Here is a 19,633-nt window from a genome sequence, read left to right on the forward strand (position 1 = left end):
TAATGTCCATACAACTGTGTGCATAGCAGTATGATTATATATAGCATATGCAGTTCATCGCATCAAATCTGTTAGGTGTGAATAGGTTTAGCTTCCTGTTGTAAAATCTTTGAAGAGAGAATTTTTATCCTCTCAATTCTGAAACATTCCAGATGATTCAGCCGTTTATTTTGCGGAGATCAAAGCGAGATGTTGAAAAGCAGCTCACAAAGAAATATGAACATGTGCTCAAGTGCCGTCTGTCTAGTCGACAAAAAGCCATGTATGAGGATGTCATATTACAACCAGGGTAAGGACTTAAAACAGTGAATATAAAATGCTGTCACTTTTACTGCTTAAGCAAGTAAATAAATAATTGTCATGGTGGGAAGCGTTTTAGTGTTTCTCTGAAATTTTCCATTATATTATGTGAATATTATTATTATATTATTATGATATTATAATATAATTATAATAATTATGATATAATATTATGAATATTATATTCATATTATGTGAATAGAATATGATTGCATTATAAAGTAGAATTACAGGCAGGTGATGCTATGGCCTTATGAAGAACATGCATTTACTTCTGGAACTTAAGAATCAAGTTGTGTTGGTCAGGTTTGCTGCTATTTTGTTTCAACATATCCCTAAAAACTGATTTTTCGTCTTTTTAAAGTCTTTTTCTTGCATCCACCCAGGTGTTAATTGACAGGTGCAGGGGTGAAACAGAAACAAAGCAGGGAGAGGACAGGGAACTGGATAGGTTGTATTTGATTGTAAGGCAGGTCTGGGTCTTTAAGTTTCATTTTTCCAAATTTACTTTTAGTATAGTGCCGCTTAAAATACTGTGGAAGATCTCGGTGAAATCTAAACTAGTTCTAAGCATTGCAGTTCTCTCATTGCTGATTTAGAGACATACCCATAAAAGCTTCACATTAATCAATGTATTTTTGTATAATTTATTTGGTAGAACCCAGGAAGCCCTCAAAAGTGGACACTTCATCAGTGTCCTGCATGTCCTGATGCAGCTGCAGCGGATTTGTAACCACCCTGATCTGATAAACCCCCGTCTCTCAAGCGCCTCCTATGTATCAGAAACACTGGAATACAGAACAGCCTCTCTGGTACTGCGAGCCCTGGAAAGGGATATTTGGAAGGTCAGTAGAAAGGTTAAGGTTTTTTTTTTCTCTCTTAGTGCCCTGGCAGAATTTCAGTACTTATTACTGTTTTCTTATATGTGATAAGTCTACCTGAAGTTTATAAATAGAAGGAATTCACTATTCCACATCTGCGCCTACCAAGTGTGTTCTTGCTGCATCTCTTTTTTTGTCATAGTGGTTTGGACTTTTCATGTGGTTTGTAAACAGTAATTTTTCCTGACCTACTTGGTCAAAGAGAAATTAGCTATGCTTTCATCATGCTCATGTTTTTAGGAATTTTCCAACACTGAAGTCACTCTAGGTAGTGCTGTGCTTATTTACCACATTCTGTAATTTCCTTTTTGCTTTCAGTAGCTGAAAGAAACAAGACTTACTCTTTTTCACATGAGAGTAAACATTCTGTTTCAGTGACTAGTACCCTTCTGTCAATCCATTTGAAGTACCACTATTTCTGTTATTGTTAAACAAGTGATGCCACTGCTTGAGATGATAAAAAAAAAGAGTAATGGAGCTGCTGAAGTTTTTATTTCCATCCTTCATATTTTTCTACTCCCTAATTGTAGTTTCGCATTTCATCTTGATAGCTAACCTTCAAAGAGCTCTATTTAATTCTTTGGAAATTATGATATATGAAGAATTGTTAAATGTGCCTTGCTTTGATTTCCATAACAGGCTAATGATTTCAGTTCTTTTTCTTCTAATGCTTAAAATGGGACTGTCAGTTTAGGATTTATTTCCAAGGTTTCTAGACAATTTTGGCTAATAATTAATAGTTTGTTTCTTAAACTTACGTGATTTATTTAAAGTTAAAAAGTAAGTGTATAGAAATTTAATTCAGCATTGAACATAAAGAGGACTTAGCTGTTTTGGGTCATCATGTAAAGCAAACTTAATTTTCCAATGTCCTCAGGAATCAGACCTGTCTCTTTTTGATCTCATTGGAATGGAAAACAAAATGACTCATTATGAAGCACAAATGTTGCCAAAACAAAAGGTTACTAGAAAGTTGATTGAAGAAATCTACAGCTCTCCTCCACCACCGGCGAGGCCCAACCCAGTGAAGCTCAAACCAAGCAGGTATGTGCACCTGCACTGCTTCTAAGCTAGAACTACAGCAGGAAAAGGTGGTCCTGTTGCAATCTTTACTGAGTTCTCTCTGCATCTCTGCTAGTGTGATTCACACTGAACCTCAGGCTTCCATTTGCATTTTATTGTTCTTTAGCCTTCTTGTTTACCTCTGAAAATAAGGATTTTGTTTTTTGAGGCATGCAATTCCATTTGAAGTTTGTTGATGGATTTCCCATAGTCCTTACTTCACCAGGAGCTGAGCTTTGTTCTCAGACCTTGTTTATGGCCTTATGAGTGTTGTTTTGCAAAATTACTATGAAGATAATTCAAGACTCAGTTTGGCCTGCAGTGTCAGCTGTGCTCTCACTGTTACATAAGAAACAATGTTTTGTAGCAGTAGATTTTTTTTAAAGTATTTCTCTCCTAGTGAAGTAGTGTTCTCAAAGTAACGTGGAACTGTTTTTATAATGCAAGAGAGCTGCCTGATGACCTGCAGCATGTTGATGTCTCTCTGGAGATTATATGGGAGCCCTTGTTTTGCTGTATCTTCAAATATATCTTTTTCCAGATATAGGCGTGGCAACTTCAAGGTATTTGCTGCAATCCTGAAGCATCCTGCATTAAAATGGAAATATGGCAGTGAAAGTTTTCTTTCCTGGATTTAGCAAAATCACTTTCTGCAGTGTTTATTCAGGAAGTTTGTGAAGTGATGAGTCCAGCCAGCTTCAGCCGTCTGCAGGAAGGAGATTAGCATCTGATCAGTTTCTATATTCCCCGGGTGACAGAGATTGTTTTTCCAAGGCCAAACTGTGATCTTCCTATGGCCTTTGACTTTCCCTCTTCTTGGCAGGTTGTTCCAGCCTGTTCAGTACGGTCAGAAGCCCGAGGGCAGGACTGTGGTTTTCCCAAGCACTCAAGTCCAACGCACGGTGACCACGGCAACAGTGACTCAGCAGGGACAAGTGAGAGGCAGATCCCCCATAGCTACAGTGTCTTCAAACCAAGGTAAGGGAGCCAGTGCCACCTTGGTCACCTGCACCTCTGCTTAGACAGATACAAGTTAGTCTGTTTCATAGAATTCCTTCTCCCTCTAGCTTAATGGTCTAGAATACTAATGGCTTAAAAATACCAACAGACTAATTACCAGTAAATTTCCCCACTAGTTTCTCCAGTATGATCTGCCAGTATAATGCAAAACTAAGCTTTGTGTAACCTGTTAGCTTATGGAGTAAATATGCCACAGTTGGTATTTAAACCCTGAAGATGTGTAATATTCTGTCAAAGATGGGAATGTACAGTGCTTCTGTGTATTTATTTAGCCTTTAAACAATGCTTTCCGAGTAGCTAATGTTGTAAGAATAGGATGGAGTAAGAGGTGTGGCTAGAAATCCCAGTCTGTAAGGACAAGCCGTTCTTGTAGCCGTTTGATTATCCTGTCGGAAGGTTTCTTTTTAATGCAGGTTGTTTAAAAGAGCCGAGTTAAAACCTCTAACAGCTTGCACAAACAACCCTTATTGATTGCAGCTGCAGCAGCACAGTTTCAGACAACTCAGGCTACCACCAGTGCTCCAAGACACCAGCCCGCAGCGACCTTCACCACAGCAACTAGCGCAGCCAACCCTGTGAAACCGCGGGGCCAGACCTCTGCGCCGGCCCCGCAGCCGGGCCAGCCCCAGCCACAGCCACAGCCACAGCCCCCCCCGCACACCATCCAACAGAGTGTGCTGCCTCAGAGGCTCGTACTGACCTCTCAGGCCCAGGCACGGTTGCCTAGTAAGTGGCCTCCCCTTTCAAGGTTTCTCCCACCTTTGTACTACAATGAGGTTAAGTTACTAGGCACCCTAAAAATGTGTACAGAATCGTTGTTTTTTTTTCACTCTTCTGATTAGCCTTGCTCAGTACGTTGCTTATGACCAAGGAAAATCGAAAATTGGATAAGAAACAATAGAATTGCTGTGGACATACATTAGTGGTGTCAACTTAATCTCCTATTTCTGCATGTTTCTTCTGCTGGCAAGACTTCCTTCAGACCAAATGTTTTAGCTCTCTCCTAATTATTCCTTTCATGTTAAACACTAATCCATCTGCTAAAGGCCTCTCTGGCGGAGAGGAGCGTCGCCACTGTTAGGCAGAGAAAAGCAATGAGGCTTTGCTTTAAGGTTGTATGTGCACTGCCTATTAGCATGTGTAGAGAGTACTGAGCACTGATGTATTAATTTTATCTCTGGGGTAATGCACTGCCTTTACAAAAGCTGGATTTTCACACCAATATTTTCTCAGTATCGTAAAACTTAATGCTGAAATGCCTCTAACCTTTCTGCATTTAAATCACAAAAAGCTTGGTCTTTGCCACTTCAAAGCTTTTTGGTTTGTCTAAATGCAGATCGCTTAATATAAATCATGTTTCATCAGCAAATTTCTAATGTGTATTTACTGTGCCACACATATGAATGTTTTAATTTCTTCCTTAAACCTTCCTTCGTGCTCTTGAAAAGGCAGTGAAAATCACTTTAATGTCTATACTTGTTCTGTTACAAAGTGTCACATGAGTTTTCAGGTAGCTCTTAACTTTTTTGCTAATGGAAGTGGTAATTTCTAAAATGTTCATGTTCTTACCCTTTAAACAATCAGCTTCTTTCCAGTTTGTCCAATAAATATAGAAAGCAATACCTGCTTAACTTTTATATGACACTTTTGATGCACTAAGTATAATTATGCATGGAAGGCGCTTCAGCACCAGTTTACTAACCAAAATGTAGAATTGTGACTGTTGAACATCTCGCCTCCCACTCTGTTTTTTTTAATGCCTGTTTCCCTCCTTAACAGGTGGTGAGGTAGTAAAAATAGCCCAGCTGGCTTCTATAGCAGGAGCACAAGGCAGGATTGCTCAGCCAGAGACCCCAGTGACCCTGCAGTTCCAAGGGAACAAGTTCACTTTATCTCACAGTCAACTTCGCCAGCTCACTGCAGGGCAGCCCCTGCAGTTACAAGGTACTAATTTCAACACAGGCAGTTTTCCATTATTTAGAATGCTCATATTTTGATGTGGGCACCATGTTCCTTGTTTTGCTGTATGTTGTGGAGATTTTTTTCCATCCCCAGTGCTTATATTGTCCTGCTCTTCCTGTTTTCTGTAGGAGACAGGGATGCCAAGGTAGCTCTGGTTTGAAAAATAAATGCCTATCAAATGAAAGACATGGTTACTTTCTTCTTCTGTATTGTTTTTCAAAAATGTTATTATTTGATTTGTTTTCACACCCATGCAGTGCAACTAAAGTAGGGTGAGGCATTATTTGATATAAACTCCCTGCTGAGCAGAAACAGACAAAAGTGAGGACATTCTTGCTTTGTTCTGAAATTGTGTAAATATTACTTCGAGATTGATGTGCTTCTGAATTTTGACCCAACTATTGCCGTGAGCTGAATGCTCTACCTACAATGTATTTTGTTCTGAAATCTCCCTAGCTGGTGGTGTGTATTGCCAAATTTAAGACAACCTGCATATCTTGATTCTCTGTGGCCAGAAAAACAGAATGTTAAGTGAGGATTTTTTGGTTGATTTAATTTCATCCAAATTCTATATAAATACCTAGATTAGAATGATACTCATATGACATGAAAGTCCTCCTCAGCTGTGAAGACTTTTGTGTTTCTCCCCTTTGTGGCAGATTGGTGTAATGAACTTGTCTGGTAAAATTTTAACATAGTTCGAAACAGTAATGATCAGCTTGTAACAGTAATAGATTTTGCTAGAGAAAATTAATTCTTTCCCACTCTCTCCACCCTAATATGTTTTAAAATCCTCCACTGCAGGAAGTGTCCTTCAGATCGTGTCAGCCCCTGGGCAGCAGTACCTGAGGCCTCAGGGCCCCGTGGTCATGCAGACAGTTTCCCAGGCAGGAACTGTCCAGAACGCCCTGAATGCTTTGGGAAACCAGCACCAGGCAGGTGTCCCAGCTTCCACTGCAGTCACTCAGCAAGGTGGGTTTTCAAGCCTGAAGAAATGACTCTAAATATAAAAAAAAAAAATTGGCATTCGTATGTAACTCCAACTTGCTGCATATCATAATTCTGTAAGTTGAGTTCAGAATCAGATAAACTATGAGGCAAATCCTTCCGGTTTGTACTTGATGTTTACTGGAGTTTTTAGAAAACTTTTAGTACAAACTTGGGAAAGCATGTAACTTTATTAATTTTTTTTTTTCTGGCCAGTTTTGCCTTTGCTCAGATTTTTTGTGGGAAGAAATAAATTTGAAATACTTCGTTAATAAGGAAAAATCAGGGGTGACTATTTTTTATACTGGTAGAGAATGCCCAGCAATTCTCTCAGTTTTTTCACATTGATTTTGCTTTTATCTAATTTCTTTCATTTCTCCAGCTGGTCAAGCTACAGTTTTCCATTCCTCTCTGTAAATGTTGCTTAGGTATTTGGTGCCTTGCTGTAAATGTGATCAGTTACTTGTTTAAAAACACAACCAAGATGCTGATAAAAAATAATAGAAAAATTAATGCATTTACAACAAAACAGCAGATTATTAAATGAAGATAAATACAACACTAGGAGCTCATTCCCTGAAAATGGCCATCTGCTGTAATTTTCTTGGGATATAAACCATTCCTTCAAAATGGTGTGATGTTCTTATAGTGTAGTTAACTGTCGGAATAAACATCTGCTAGCAATTGAATTCACAAGAATGCTACTGAGATTGCGTCACATGGTTTCACCAATTCGTAGATACTGTGAGTTGATATGTTTTCTGCCAAATCTTAGATGATTTGCTTAAGATAAATTAAAACAATCTTTTTCTGAATTAGAACATTTTCTATTTTCTGTTCTGTTCATATTAACATTTTCTAAATGTTAATGTGTATTGCACTGTACATGACATTTTGAATAAAGTACAAATGCAGCACCACACTTTGCTTTGTACAAAGCAAAGTAAAATTCAATTGATCTATCTTGGATTTTTGTGAGAGCAGTTAGTGTAAATATATGTCAGGGATCTGATGTATAACAAAATACAAATTTGCAATACCCAATGGACAATTAGACTAAAAATTTGTCTGCAGCAATGATGTGCTACAGCTATGAAATGTCTGCTTATTGAAAATAAGAAATGAGACCAATCTTCAGAAGAATAAATATATAAACACAAGGTTTATCCTCAGTTTGTATTCCAGGTAGAGCTGCAGTTGCTAACTTGCCATCTGGTGACATGGGAGCAGTGTTAAAACCAGCACCTTTGCATGGACAGTCACAGGTAATCAATTTTTATTTTCTTGTGGAAACACAACTTTTCAGAATCAATTGTAAGTCTGTGTAATAGTTGGAAGCTATAATTTGCAAAGCTGGAATTAATTAGGAACTTTGGTGATTACAGAGTAGGTAAATATCCTAATTTCTGTCTGTGTTTCAGGTTGAGAGATCTGATACATTTTCATTTGTAATCCATAGATAAATCCTGATGTATAAAAGCAGCTGACGGCTTTCTTGTGCTGTGATAGCAGACAGGTTCTTGTAACTGTAGTGTATTTTAATTATGTAGTAATCCATATAGACATCGTAAAATTTTCTCTGTGTTTTGAACACAGAGGCAATTGAGCAAATTTTTATCGATTTCTCAACAAGTTTTTAGAAAAGATACTCAAGCAACTTACAAAGCATAGGGAAACATCAAGAATATATCAAAAGCTATGAAAATGTTCTTTAAAAAGCAAGAAGATACTAAATTAAAGTAGAATTAATTCTTTAACATGAATTGAATTCAGCTGTAGCCTTCAGATTTTATCTGAAATGTATACCTTTAGTAATTGGTCTAAGCAATAGCTCTGCTTTAGGATCTATACTCTGGTCCTGATCGTTTCATTCTAAAGAAACTCAAAACCCCTCATTTATTGTGATGAGCAGCAAATGTGGTTTTTATTCACCTTTTCTTGGCAAAGGAGACATACGAGGAGAAGAACCGGCTCCTGAAGGAGCGCCTGGACAGGATCTTCTCCGGCAACGAGCGCCGCTGCTCGCGAGCCCCGATGTATGGCCGGGACGTGCTGAGTGTTTGCTCTCTGGCTGGGGACAGAAAGGCCTCCCAGCTGCCTTCCAGTGAAGGCAACAGCTGGAGGTGGGCTGGCTTTGTCAACTGCTGCCTTTCTTCAAGTGCCTCCGGAGGCCCAAATAACCCCTTGCGGGAAATGATCCTGAGTTTGGTTCAGCAACAGGAATCCCTTAAGGATCTTGTTAACAGGTAATGTGTGACTCTGCCTGACAAGCCTTTACACATCTGGTTATGTCTAAAACACTTCTCAAAAAGGTTTAAAACCTTGCTTCTGTTGATGAGCTTATTTGGTTTAGACTGGTTTATTTAGCAGTAAATGACATGCAGCATGAAAGAAAAAATAAGGAAAGAAAAAATAGACTTCAGTTCCCTTTGAATCTTTATAAATATTTTCAGTGCCTCTTTCCTAATTTCAAGACCAAGTTCAGCTGCCCATACTTAGGCTTACATTCTTATGCTTTGGATTTTTTTGAATAGGTACATCTTGGACCCTACTAACAAGAGTTAAGACCCAGAGATGCAGGCAGAAGCTAGTTTAGCCAAGACTGACTTTTATTGCTGTGCCTATGATTATTGCTCATTTTGTGTGTAGCTTTTTAAATCAGTTTTAACCCTGTTTTGATGCGTTTTACAGGGCTCTCTTCGTGTTGCCAGCTGCAGTTGCTGCTCCCCCGTGTTTGTATGTAGCAAATCCTCCCCCTTCATACAGTCACAGACTGAAACTCCTTAAGCACAGCCTCAGGCAGCAGGCAGCTCCACACTTGCATCAGTTGCAACAGCTGACAACTCCTCACTTGCTGCAGTTCCCTGACCTCCGGCTGGTGCAGTATGACTCAGGTAAAGGACATTTGCTGACAATATTTCGGTAATTTCCTACATCACAGGAATGGAATTTCTGTATAAAACCATTTTGGGTTTTTCTGTTTGAATTATAGGAAAATTAGAAGCTCTTGCTGTCTTGCTTCAGAAGTTGAAATCTGAAGGGCGCCGTGTGCTGATTTTGTCACAGATGATTCTGATGTTGGACATACTGGAGTTATTCCTGAATTTCCATTTCCTCACCTTTGTGAGGATTGATGAATATGCCAACCAGGAGCAACGGCAGGTAAGTGTGCCCTAGCAGCTGCCCCCTGGCACAGCAATATGTGCTGCCCAGACTTTTATACACTCCAGCAGTGAAAGGAGATTTGCCTCCTTTTTTACTCAGTTTGAAACACTTGATTTGGTTTTGTCTGTTTTTTTATTAGGCTTTAGTGAATTTGGTTTGGTATTTTATTTTGGTGTATTGTTTATTTAGTCCTTGCTTTTATTCTGTTTCTGCAGGAGCTGATGAAGATTTTCAACAGAGACAAGCGGATTTTCTGTGCCATCCTTTCCTCTCACAGCCGTTCCACGGGAGTCAATCTTGTCGAGGCAGACACTGTTGTGTTCTATGACAATGATCTAAACCCAGTCATGGATGCAAAAGCTCAGGAATGGTGTGACAGAATTGGGAGATGCAAAGATATCCATATATACAGGTGATGGTTACAGTCAATGCCTGCTCTTTAACTTGTAAGGTTATTTAATGTAAGGTTATTTCAGATAGTGCTGCCCTATATGATCTGGAGTAAAGTGGGAACAGGGATGAAAACCCACCTCTCTTCAATAAAAAGATGACATGGTATCATATAAAAAAGTAAAAAGTGCAGGGGTTTAACACCAAATGTAAAGAATGAATCATCCCTGCATGGGTTTTGTCTACATGGAATTTTATAAGTTATCCTTTGTGTTGTTGATTTTTGGTTTGTTGGTTTTTTTGGTTTTTTTTTTTTTTTTCAATTACATTAATTATTAAAAGAAAGCTCCAAAGTAGTTCTGGGCCTGCACCATAACTAACACATACTACCACATTTTAAGAGTTTAGTGTTATTCTCTGAGGACAATTTATCTTTTTGTTTCTGAAAGCTGGTTTGGAAATGACTTACCAGATTTCTACATTTTTTTCCTTTTTTTTAGGCTTGTCAGTGGTAATTCTGTAGAAGAGAAACTTTTGAAAAATGGCACAAAGGACTTGATCAGAGAAGTAGCTGCTCAGGGAAATGACTATTCAATGGCCTTTTTAACACAGGTAAGTTAATATTCAGAATGCATTGGAACATCTGTGTTTTAGTGTTTAATAAATTCAAGCATCTGTGCTGGAGTGTTTAATAGCTGTTTAGTAGAAGTCTGTGTGGGCTAGAATTAATAAGGAAGCATATTGGATTTCATGATTGCTTGAACTCTCAGTGTTGGGGCCACATTCTCTCAAATACTGTCCATCTGCTTTTGTTCTGTTACTTGCATATTGATGCACAGACATCACCCATGGCTTAATATATTGTGGTTTCTTCACCCCACTGTAAAATTCTGCAGAGCTTGTAAGGATGAAGGTCTCAACAGCTTTAAAAATTTGAAATAAGATGTTTGGGTATTTAGAGAGATAGTCTCTCAGTTGCTTGCTCTGAGGATACCTGAGACAGTAATAGGCCATCCTAGCTGGCACTCCCAGTATAGAAAAAAAATAGAATGCTCCCAAAAATTGAATGTATTTCTCTTTTTTCCCTTCTATTTACCAAGCAAACAATTCAGGAATTGTTTGAGGTTCATTCTCCTATGGAGGATTCTGGATTTAGAGTGAAAGCAGAAGAATTTGTTGTACTTTCTCAAGAGCCATCTCCAGCAGAAAATATTTCACCTAAAGTTGCAAGACCGTTCATAGAGGTAATGATTAACACGTAAATTAAAAATTAGCTATGCAACATTAGTATTACAACAAGATTAGTCAGCTGTTTATTTGGGTAAATTGTGTCTCTTTTCTGGTAGTTTTATACTCATTTGTCATTTGTGACAAAACTTCCAAAAGCCCAAAGCTGAGTTTTATATTTTCTGGGATTGTTTCTCTTGCTGCAGCAGAGATTCGCTCCAGAAATTTGTGTTGAAACTTAAGGAATTTCTTTCCATACTTTTGAGGTCTTAATTATTTTTAAAATATATCTTTCTGAAAGGCCCTCAACAGCATTGAACGAGAGGATGAGGAGTCAAATGATCACATACAAGAAATAGGATCTGAGTCGAGCATTGTACCTTTAATCTCAGAGCTCAGCGAGACAAAATACAATGAAGAGCCTTCACAGCTGCAGGAGTTAGTTGCTGTTGTAGATCAGGTACCATGACATTCCATTAATATCTGGCTAAAAAGTAATGCTTAGTTCAAATGTTTCACTTTCTTTTCAGACTGACCTTGAAGCAACTTTGGTGTTTGTCCCATTAAATGGGAGATCTCCCACTGATTTAAGATGTTCAGTTTTAAGGAGAGCTTTGATACTTCAAAGTCTCTTTTTTTTTTAATCCTGAAAGTAACACTTTTCCCCCTTGATACTTCCCTCAGCTGACTCCAATTGAGAAGTATGCTTTGAATTATCTTGAGCTCTTCCACGGTTCAGTTGACGACAATGAGCCACAGTTGAGTGAGGTAAAGCAACAAATCTTTCTTTTGCTTGTTGTTCTGTCACATAACGACATTTATTAGATTTTCAATATGAAATGGAAGTTTCTCCAATGATGTGGAATATATTGTAGGCACTTCTGTGATCTTTTCTTGCTATACTTTATGAACAGCATAATGTCTTACAGAGAGCTCATTATTTTGAGATTCTCTGGTTTAAGCAGGTGTCAGTTCTTAATTTCTTTTCTATAAAATGGGAATTGCTTTCAGCCTGGCTCAGCAAATATTTGTTGTACTCCATTGACAGCAGGAGAAAAAATTTCATTAATTTCAGTGAGCCTGTGTTCTGCTTGTCTTCATTGTTTAACTGAAATTCTTTGATTGCTTTATATTGATGATTTAAAATCCCTATACAAAGACCAAGAAATATGTTCTAAATGATTATGAAAGTATCTGTTAAGAAATTGCTATAAGATTCCTGTGCTGGAAGACGTCAAGTTCAAGGAGTTTATCCATAAAATTACAAATTATTGACTTCTAATCCAGTGTCTGTTACTACATAAGTTTCTAAGGAGTCTGACTTTTATCTAGATGGAGCTGAAAAGTGCAAAGAAAGCCTGGGAAGTTCAGCACATGAAGGAGTTAAAAGAAAGAGAGCAAAAAATGCTTTGGGAGGATGAAGAAGAACTTCTAACCTACACTCGGGAGGATGCATACAACAAAGTAATTGCTGATTAGTCTTTTTTTTCTTAATAGTGTATTTCTTAACAGTTACTCTTAGAATACCTTTTTCCTTTGGGCTTCAGTTGGATCATTTGAATTGTGTTCTCTTTTTGCTGTGTAGGAATATGTCTATGAAGGTCCAGATGGACAAACTGAAATTATGCCAGTAAGTAAAAGGAGCACCAGGCAGCCTAAAAAGGCTTTTTACTTTATGAAACACAAAGATCAGTGGAGAGTTAACATTGCAGTAATTACAAATTTTGTCCTGTGCAGCTCTGGACTCCTCCTACTCCACCTCAGGATGACAATGATATCTACATAGATTCTGTTATGTGCCTGATGTATGATACCACCCCTATTCCAGAGTCAAAATTGCCTCCAGTGTACGTCAGGAAGGAGCGTAAACGACACAAAACAGATCCGTCTGGTGAGCGTTTCCCTAAAACTTTTCTGAGATTTACTGCTGAAAGTTAAAAAAATTGGGGGGTTTTTCATACCTTCTACATGTCTGGTCCAGTAAAGATCAAGTTTGTAGGTTTGAAGAGATGAAAATTTTTGTCTCACCATGGCCTTGAAGCGGTAGAATCATTGGAAGGCGCAGTTCTTATGGTGTGTCTTCTCTTTAGACATAAAGGTGTTCTTAAAAGGACAGTTTTAGAAAGCAGACATTCTACTTTGTGAGTTAGGACAGGGCTGGCCTTATTTATAACAGGCTCTGTTTAGTTCCTGGCTATGCTTTTTAGAGGCAATGGGGAATATTTTGTATGTGGAGGAGCATTTTGCTCCTCCAGTAGTAGGAGCAGAGGAATCAAAGAATTATAGTGTCTGTCTACCAATAATACTTTATTTTTTTGTCTTGGCAGCAGGTAGAAAGAAGAAGCAACGTCATGGGGAGACAGTTATCCCACCTCGTTCACTCTTTGATCGAGCAACTCCAGGAATGTTGAAAATGCGCCGAGAGGGCAAAGAGCAAAAGAAGAACATCTTGTTGAAACAACAGACACAGTTTGCAAAGCCTTTGCCAACTCTTGTCAAACCAGCCACTGAGGCTGGACAGGATAATCCAGAGTGGTTGATCAGTGAAGACTGGGCACTTCTGCAGGTCAGATGATACCTGCAGCTTCTGCTGTCATTATGTTTTTATTCCTGCACTTTATCTCTTCAAGGTTATTTCTAATTCCTAATGGCTAACTTGGCATTTTGCTGACAACTCGGAACAGATTGCCTGTCATTTGTGCTCCTCTAAGGAGAAATTAAAGGCTAAACTACAAAATGTATTAATAAGCCCTACTTTTGTTTTAGAAACCACATACTATTATTCAGATTAGTTGTGCTGGCTGGACATAGGGAAATGCAGCTAAGGTTCTTCCCACCTTTGAGAGGAGAGCAGCACTTGAATGGTAGCTCTCTGTCCCTGTCATACCAATCTCTAAGTGTTTCCCTGCACATCAATCTGCACAACAGCACCTTGTGCTTGTTAATTCTCTGTGACTGTAGGTGAACACAGAGCCATAACCCTAAGCTGTCTCACTAGTAATGGTGTGTGAGCCATGCAGGCGAGGGCAGGTTTGGAAGATGACCATGATTTGTCACCTGATGTAGCTATCTCTGTTGCAGGCAGTGAAGCAGCTGCTGGAGCTCCCTCTAAACCTTGCTGTTGTGTCACCAGCACACACTCCCAACTGGGACCTGGTTAGTGACGTTGTTAACTCCTGCAGCAGAGTCTATCGCTCCCCCAAGCAGTGCCGCAACAGATACGAGAATGTCATTATCCCCAGGGAGGAAGGAAAGGTGAGTTCACGTAGAATGATGCGTCTTTTTTTTACCTTAAGTTGTAGAGTTTTTTTTCCTTATCTCCATAAACACTTGTTTTTTTGTTAAACGTTTCAACAGTGTAAATAAATAACTTTTTAAAGACTTTTTAAATTATTCTCATCAGGATTTCCACTTATTTTATGTGATTTCTTTGAAAAGAAAAAGCACCTGAACAAAATCTTCCACAAAAGATCATCTAACTTTCCTTCTTATTTTACAGCTAATGTACGAAGCTAATCCTAAAAAGAAGACAAAAAGTATTTATAAGGTGTGCATTGGTATTCTTTCAAAATCAAATCTAGACACTGTGGTATTTAGCAGCAATGGAGGTGGGCAGATAATTCATATGAGATCCATGTTGAGTGTTACTTGAGTTCTGAAACATCAATTAAAATTCCAAATTCATTTTTCCTTTCTTTGTTGATACAGTGGATTGACACCAGACTTCAGCTTTTGGATTTGATAGATAAATTTTAGATCATGCAAGAAGTTTGTGATTTCACTTAAACTGTAGTTGGCATTTTTCCACCAAACAACCACCATGTATCTTATCCTGATGGTACTTAAGATCTGTAAGAATGTACTTCATGCTAGAGTCTAAGTGGATTACAAATGTATAGTGAATTTGATGCCTGAAACACCTTTTAGTAAATGAGGATGATAGGACGCTACAGAAACAAAAACAAATTCCATGACTGTGAACACCTTCTTCCAAACCACACAGCAATTTAGTGACAGAGTTGGGTGGAGAATCCAGAACTTCTGACTGTAGTCCCATTCTCTGACTGCTAAGGAGGTTTGTCCCTGACTGGCAGTTTCTGTTTAGGAGAAACGAAATGTTAGAGTGGCATGGTGTGTGGATGTTAACCTAGCTTTGTTGGGAGAGCAGTGCAGTGATGGTTTTGTTTTATTATCTTACGTGTGCGCTACGCATAACTATAAACTAATGGGCTCTTGGTTTGGGTACTGAATTAAACTTGCAAAATCTAAACTAAAGCAAAGATTTTTTTTCAAATTAGAGTTTGCCATTTTGTATGTCCCCAAGTGCTGATGCCAGTGTGACTGTGAGAACTGCTCCTTATTTTGCTCTTTCTTTATACATTTCCCATAGAGTTTTGTGTGACAGTAAGTTATCAGTGACACGAGGCAGGAACCAGTCTGTGATAGATATGTTGGAGTATGTTTTTAAATAATCTACGAGCGCGCCTTGTGTTTAAACATAGACAAAATGCCATGTTGGGTGTGTTTGCAATTGAAAGTTGGTTTGTTTTCTTTTTTTTAGACTAAAAACAGTCGCCCACTTCGTACCAATCAGATCTATGCTCAAGACGAGGGTGCAACCCACACACAGCTTTATACTAATCATTTTGAGATGATGAAAATGATTGCAGGGAAAAGAAGTCCACCTATCAAACCTCTGTAAGTTTACCTGGGATCATTTGATCTCCCTGTCACCATGGATCTCCTGGAAACTTTGTTCTGAATGGCTCTCAAAACCCAGAGTTATTCTGAACTCTGTTTCTCTGTTCTTGATCTCTCTCTGTGTTCTGTGCTGCTGGAGACACCGCCATATTTCATGTGTTTGGGTCTCACTGCAGGAATTTGCTCTTTGCCATTAAGAGCAGAACAGCACTCAGCTGGAGTTTTTTTAATCTACTTTATATCCGTTGCCTGAGTTGTAAACAATTTGCTGTCTATGCTGTTTAGTAGTATGTTCTTTTCTATGTGTCTTCCTGCAGTTTTTCTGTATTCATTTAGTATTTACTCTGGGTCTTAAATGTCTGTCTGTATGCAGGCTCCAGTACTGGTCGGAATATCATGAAAGTTTCATCAAAACTGCTAAAACATGTGAAATTAAATATTGGTTTTAAGGTTTTTGTGTCTCCAGTAACACAGTTTCGCTCAATTTCAGGCTTGGCATGAATCCTTTCCAGAAGAATCCAAAGCATGCATCAGTACTTGCAGAAAGGTGAGCGCTCCCCACCTTGAAAGAGTTACAAATTGCATAAAAATGCACTTTTTTCTTCTTTTTTTAAGCTTTCAGTTATTTTTAAATGTTGTGTTTTGTCTTATTGTTGTTTCTAGTGGAATCAACTATGATAAACCCCTTCCCCCGATTCAAGTTGCATCCCTCCGAGCAGAACGCATTGCCAAAGAGAAAAAGGTATTGTCCCATTCTGCTGCACAAATGACTGCAGTAATTAAAAAACTAGGCAACAGATGAGGTTCGAGCAAAACTGCCTCCTGGGAGAAGTTTGGCAGTGCAGTAGATGTTATGAGCAGCTGCAAATTGTTCATGTACAGGAGTTTAGATAACCAAGGCCCAAAGTGGGACCTTTTCTTGAGCCTGTTGTCACACTCAGACGCCTTAAAGATGAGGAGCATCTTTTTGCAAAAGATACTAAAACATGTAAAAATCTTGGTTCTATGTTTGACTGTAATTCTGTAGCCTCTTTTAATATATTACTTAAAAAGAGTTACTTGTCCTTGCTTTTGGATGGTAAGTTGCTAGTTGTGCTATGCTTTAAGCCTTTAAACCATGAATACAGCTTGTAGCTTGAAACGAGTCAGCTTGTGTAACTTGGACTTGGAGACTGAAGGCAGCTTTGTGGGCTGTCTCTGACTAGAATTTAAGGGGTTTTGTGGTTGGAATGAAAAAGATTTTGTCTGTTGCTTTATTTTGTTTTTAAAAAAACCACATTGTGCTTATTCCATGCTTGAAGACTGAAGGTGCCCCTTGCCTTGCAGGCGCTGGCGGAGCAGCAGAGGGCCCAGCAGCAGACAGGCCCACAGCCCCAGCAGCCCCAGGCGGGCCAGCAGCCCCCCCAGCAGCCCCCCGTGCAGCAGGCACAGGCCCAGCCACAGCCACAGCCACAGGCACAGGTAGTTCAGCAGCCACAGGCAGTGGTGCAGACTGCAGTCACTACTGTGGCCAACACAGCAGTATTGGTAAGAAAGGGAGAGCTCGGTGCTTGTGATGTAGTAACTTCAGTTCTTCTGTGTGTGCTGTATTTGTGTTGTGTTTTCTCTGAAAAGTCAGAATTTTAGGTCGGTATAGTGAGATAGAAGGTATTTTTTCTTGTTTTCTTTCCCTGGTTATGCTAGGTATCTTCTGGTCCCTCATTTAAGTCTGTTTGTACCATTGTAACAAGAGGTCTTGGCATTCTGAGGTGGAAAAACAGCATGCAAGGATGATTTTTAGTCTTTCACTTTAGACTTTATTTAATGAAGTCTGGGTGAATACATTTACACAGTCAATGAGAAGTATTTATACTGAGACCTTGGAGAGTACAGAGAATTTGGGGAATAAAAAAGAATGTAGATGTAAGAACTACTCAGTTTAAGAGCTTGAAAACCAAAGATTCATTAACCTTTGCGAGGCAAGTGGGATGTTGCCTCCTACAGGATATACAATGGTGGTTTTACTGCAAATTTGTGCAAAATTTTTATGTCTTCCTTAAATCTACAGTCTGAATGAATCTGATGACTGTTCTTAGCCCTTTGTTTTTAGAGCCAATCCAGTTTTCATAGTAATGTGTGCAGGCAATGGTGGATTTATTTTGCTTGTTGAAGGGCAAGAATTACAACAGCTTTTGCAGAAAGATACACAGGGTGGGTTTGACCCATAAGCATTGCTGTGTATGAAGTGCTCAGTGGTGTTCTTGTGTGAGTGGTGGTCTGTGGTGTGCCAGAGTGAGATATTGCTCCCTTCTTGTGCTGGCAGGGATGTCCAGTGACCTGTATTTATCACACATTTGTCTGTCTACACTTGCTCATTAGTGAGGCAGAATCCTGATATATACATTAGTTGTTGTGATTTGTAAGGTCAATGAGCAACTGCAGAAATACCTGTGTGTTCTGTTGCATTTTTCTTAGTTTGTCTCTTCTGGAATACAGCATTGTGTTAAGCAGCATGGCAGAGTAAGCAATGCTCAATTCTCTTTTATTGTTTTTCTGAACTGTTACCTTAATTGTTTTCTAATTAGGCTGGCACCATCAAAACAGCGGTGACAGGGACGAGCATCCAGACTGGTGAGGAGACTTTATAATTGGGCATTGGAGATGTTGGGACATTGGGATTTTCACTTTTAGAATCTCACATTTAATCCTGACTTGCTTTCAGCTACAGTGAGTGGAAATGTGATTGTGAATACTGTTGCTGGGGTCCCTGCTGCTACCTTCCAGCCCATCAATAAACGTCTGGCCTCACCTGTCATACCTGGGACATTGACTGTGAGTAGATCCTCTCACTGGTTGTGTCCCTGGACACACTGGGTTGCATGTTTTATCATCAGATTTGCTTTCTTCTTCAGCTTTCCATGTGGTCAGAAATCCTGCTTCTTGCAAATTTCATTTGCATCGTAGGGTTCTTCATCAAACCCCTCTCCCTTGCCAAAACATCAAACACACTGGAACAGTTTATCAGAAAAAAATGCCTGACACTGTTAAAAACAGTTTATTTTTAATTAAAAGCAAGTGCTGCTAAAAGCAATGTATTATGTCATTAACATTTTCAGACTGTTTTGTGCTTTATTAATTATGATCTTTATTATGTTGATGATTTAAGACTATGGAAAATAAAGTAAAATATTGAAAGGCACTAAAATCAAATGTCTGTAATGGAGTGAAGGGTTTGTTGATCAGCCTGTTGGAAAAAAATTTAACCAGATGCTGATTTGAAAATGCATCCAAACAGACGTGTTAGAAACATTTGGGCCTTTTCCCCGTTTGCATTTTTTCTGCTTGTTTATAAAATGATGTAGTCCATTTCCAGAAGGTTCCATGGGATGGAGCAGTAACAGCTGTGTTCCCTTGCAGACTTCAGGAGGCACTGCCACTGCCCAGGTTGTTCACAGCCAGCCCCGAGCAGCCGCAGCTCCGGCCGCCTCCACCGAGCTGGTGACCATCGCCTCCACCCAGGGCGTCCGCGCCGTGACATCGGTGACAGCCTCAGCCGTGGTCACCACCAACCTAACCCCTGTGCAGACCCAGACAAGGTCTTTGGTCACCCAGGTTACACCAGGTAATAATCCTGTGCTTAGGGACTTTTTCCAGTAGTGCATAAAAGAACCCCGGAACTCCGGTCAGTTGTTTGACCACCACAGCCCCACAGTATTGGAAGTCTGGAGCAGTTAAGCAGGGTTTTGGTTTTTAACTTGGTTTACTGTTGATGCTCAGATTACCTTTTTCTCCACTGTTTTTGGATAAAATGATGCAATAGAGAACTTGGCCCCTAGGTATTGCAATTTAAAAATGCTATTAACAGTTCAGCAGTAAAATATTAGAATTGACTTGTCTTGACTAAAAACCATTGTGAAGAAAGGACTGTGTATTTTATGATCTACTCTGCTTTTACATCA

The 19,633-nt window shown here is 39.2% G+C and overlaps 1 protein-coding gene across 3 annotated transcripts in view; it reads left to right on the forward strand.

Moving 5' to 3' along the window:
- LOC146430257 (E1A-binding protein p400-like) overlaps positions 1 to 19,633 on the forward strand; it is a 51,480-nt gene that overhangs the window by 24,327 nt on the left and 7,520 nt on the right. For all 3 annotated transcript variants that reach the window (XM_085075741.1, XM_085075742.1, XM_085075740.1), the window contains 29 exons: positions 153 to 289; positions 959 to 1,145; positions 2,059 to 2,225; positions 3,067 to 3,221; positions 3,741 to 3,989; positions 5,043 to 5,207; positions 6,030 to 6,197; positions 7,386 to 7,477; positions 8,160 to 8,458; positions 8,904 to 9,106; positions 9,205 to 9,374; positions 9,593 to 9,789; positions 10,268 to 10,379; positions 10,868 to 11,011; positions 11,296 to 11,454; positions 11,679 to 11,762; positions 12,327 to 12,458; positions 12,580 to 12,624; positions 12,732 to 12,885; positions 13,322 to 13,560; positions 14,076 to 14,249; positions 14,494 to 14,541; positions 15,556 to 15,692; positions 16,186 to 16,242; positions 16,359 to 16,437; positions 17,022 to 17,222; positions 18,260 to 18,305; positions 18,397 to 18,506; positions 19,092 to 19,296. In XM_085075741.1, the coding sequence (XP_084931867.1) occupies positions 153 to 289; positions 959 to 1,145; positions 2,059 to 2,225; positions 3,067 to 3,221; positions 3,741 to 3,989; positions 5,043 to 5,207; positions 6,030 to 6,197; positions 7,386 to 7,477; positions 8,160 to 8,458; positions 8,904 to 9,106; positions 9,205 to 9,374; positions 9,593 to 9,789; positions 10,268 to 10,379; positions 10,868 to 11,011; positions 11,296 to 11,454; positions 11,679 to 11,762; positions 12,327 to 12,458; positions 12,580 to 12,624; positions 12,732 to 12,885; positions 13,322 to 13,560; positions 14,076 to 14,249; positions 14,494 to 14,541; positions 15,556 to 15,692; positions 16,186 to 16,242; positions 16,359 to 16,437; positions 17,022 to 17,222; positions 18,260 to 18,305; positions 18,397 to 18,506; positions 19,092 to 19,296 (4,315 nt within the window). The remainder of the gene's footprint in view (positions 1 to 152; positions 290 to 958; positions 1,146 to 2,058; positions 2,226 to 3,066; positions 3,222 to 3,740; positions 3,990 to 5,042; positions 5,208 to 6,029; positions 6,198 to 7,385; positions 7,478 to 8,159; positions 8,459 to 8,903; positions 9,107 to 9,204; positions 9,375 to 9,592; positions 9,790 to 10,267; positions 10,380 to 10,867; positions 11,012 to 11,295; positions 11,455 to 11,678; positions 11,763 to 12,326; positions 12,459 to 12,579; positions 12,625 to 12,731; positions 12,886 to 13,321; positions 13,561 to 14,075; positions 14,250 to 14,493; positions 14,542 to 15,555; positions 15,693 to 16,185; positions 16,243 to 16,358; positions 16,438 to 17,021; positions 17,223 to 18,259; positions 18,306 to 18,396; positions 18,507 to 19,091; positions 19,297 to 19,633) is intronic.

The sequence above is a fragment of the Lichenostomus cassidix genome, chromosome 15 (assembly GCF_008360975.1).
Source record: "Lichenostomus cassidix isolate B80296 chromosome 15, HeHo_3.0, whole genome shotgun sequence".
NCBI classification, from domain to species: domain Eukaryota; kingdom Metazoa; phylum Chordata; class Aves; order Passeriformes; family Meliphagidae; genus Lichenostomus; species Lichenostomus cassidix.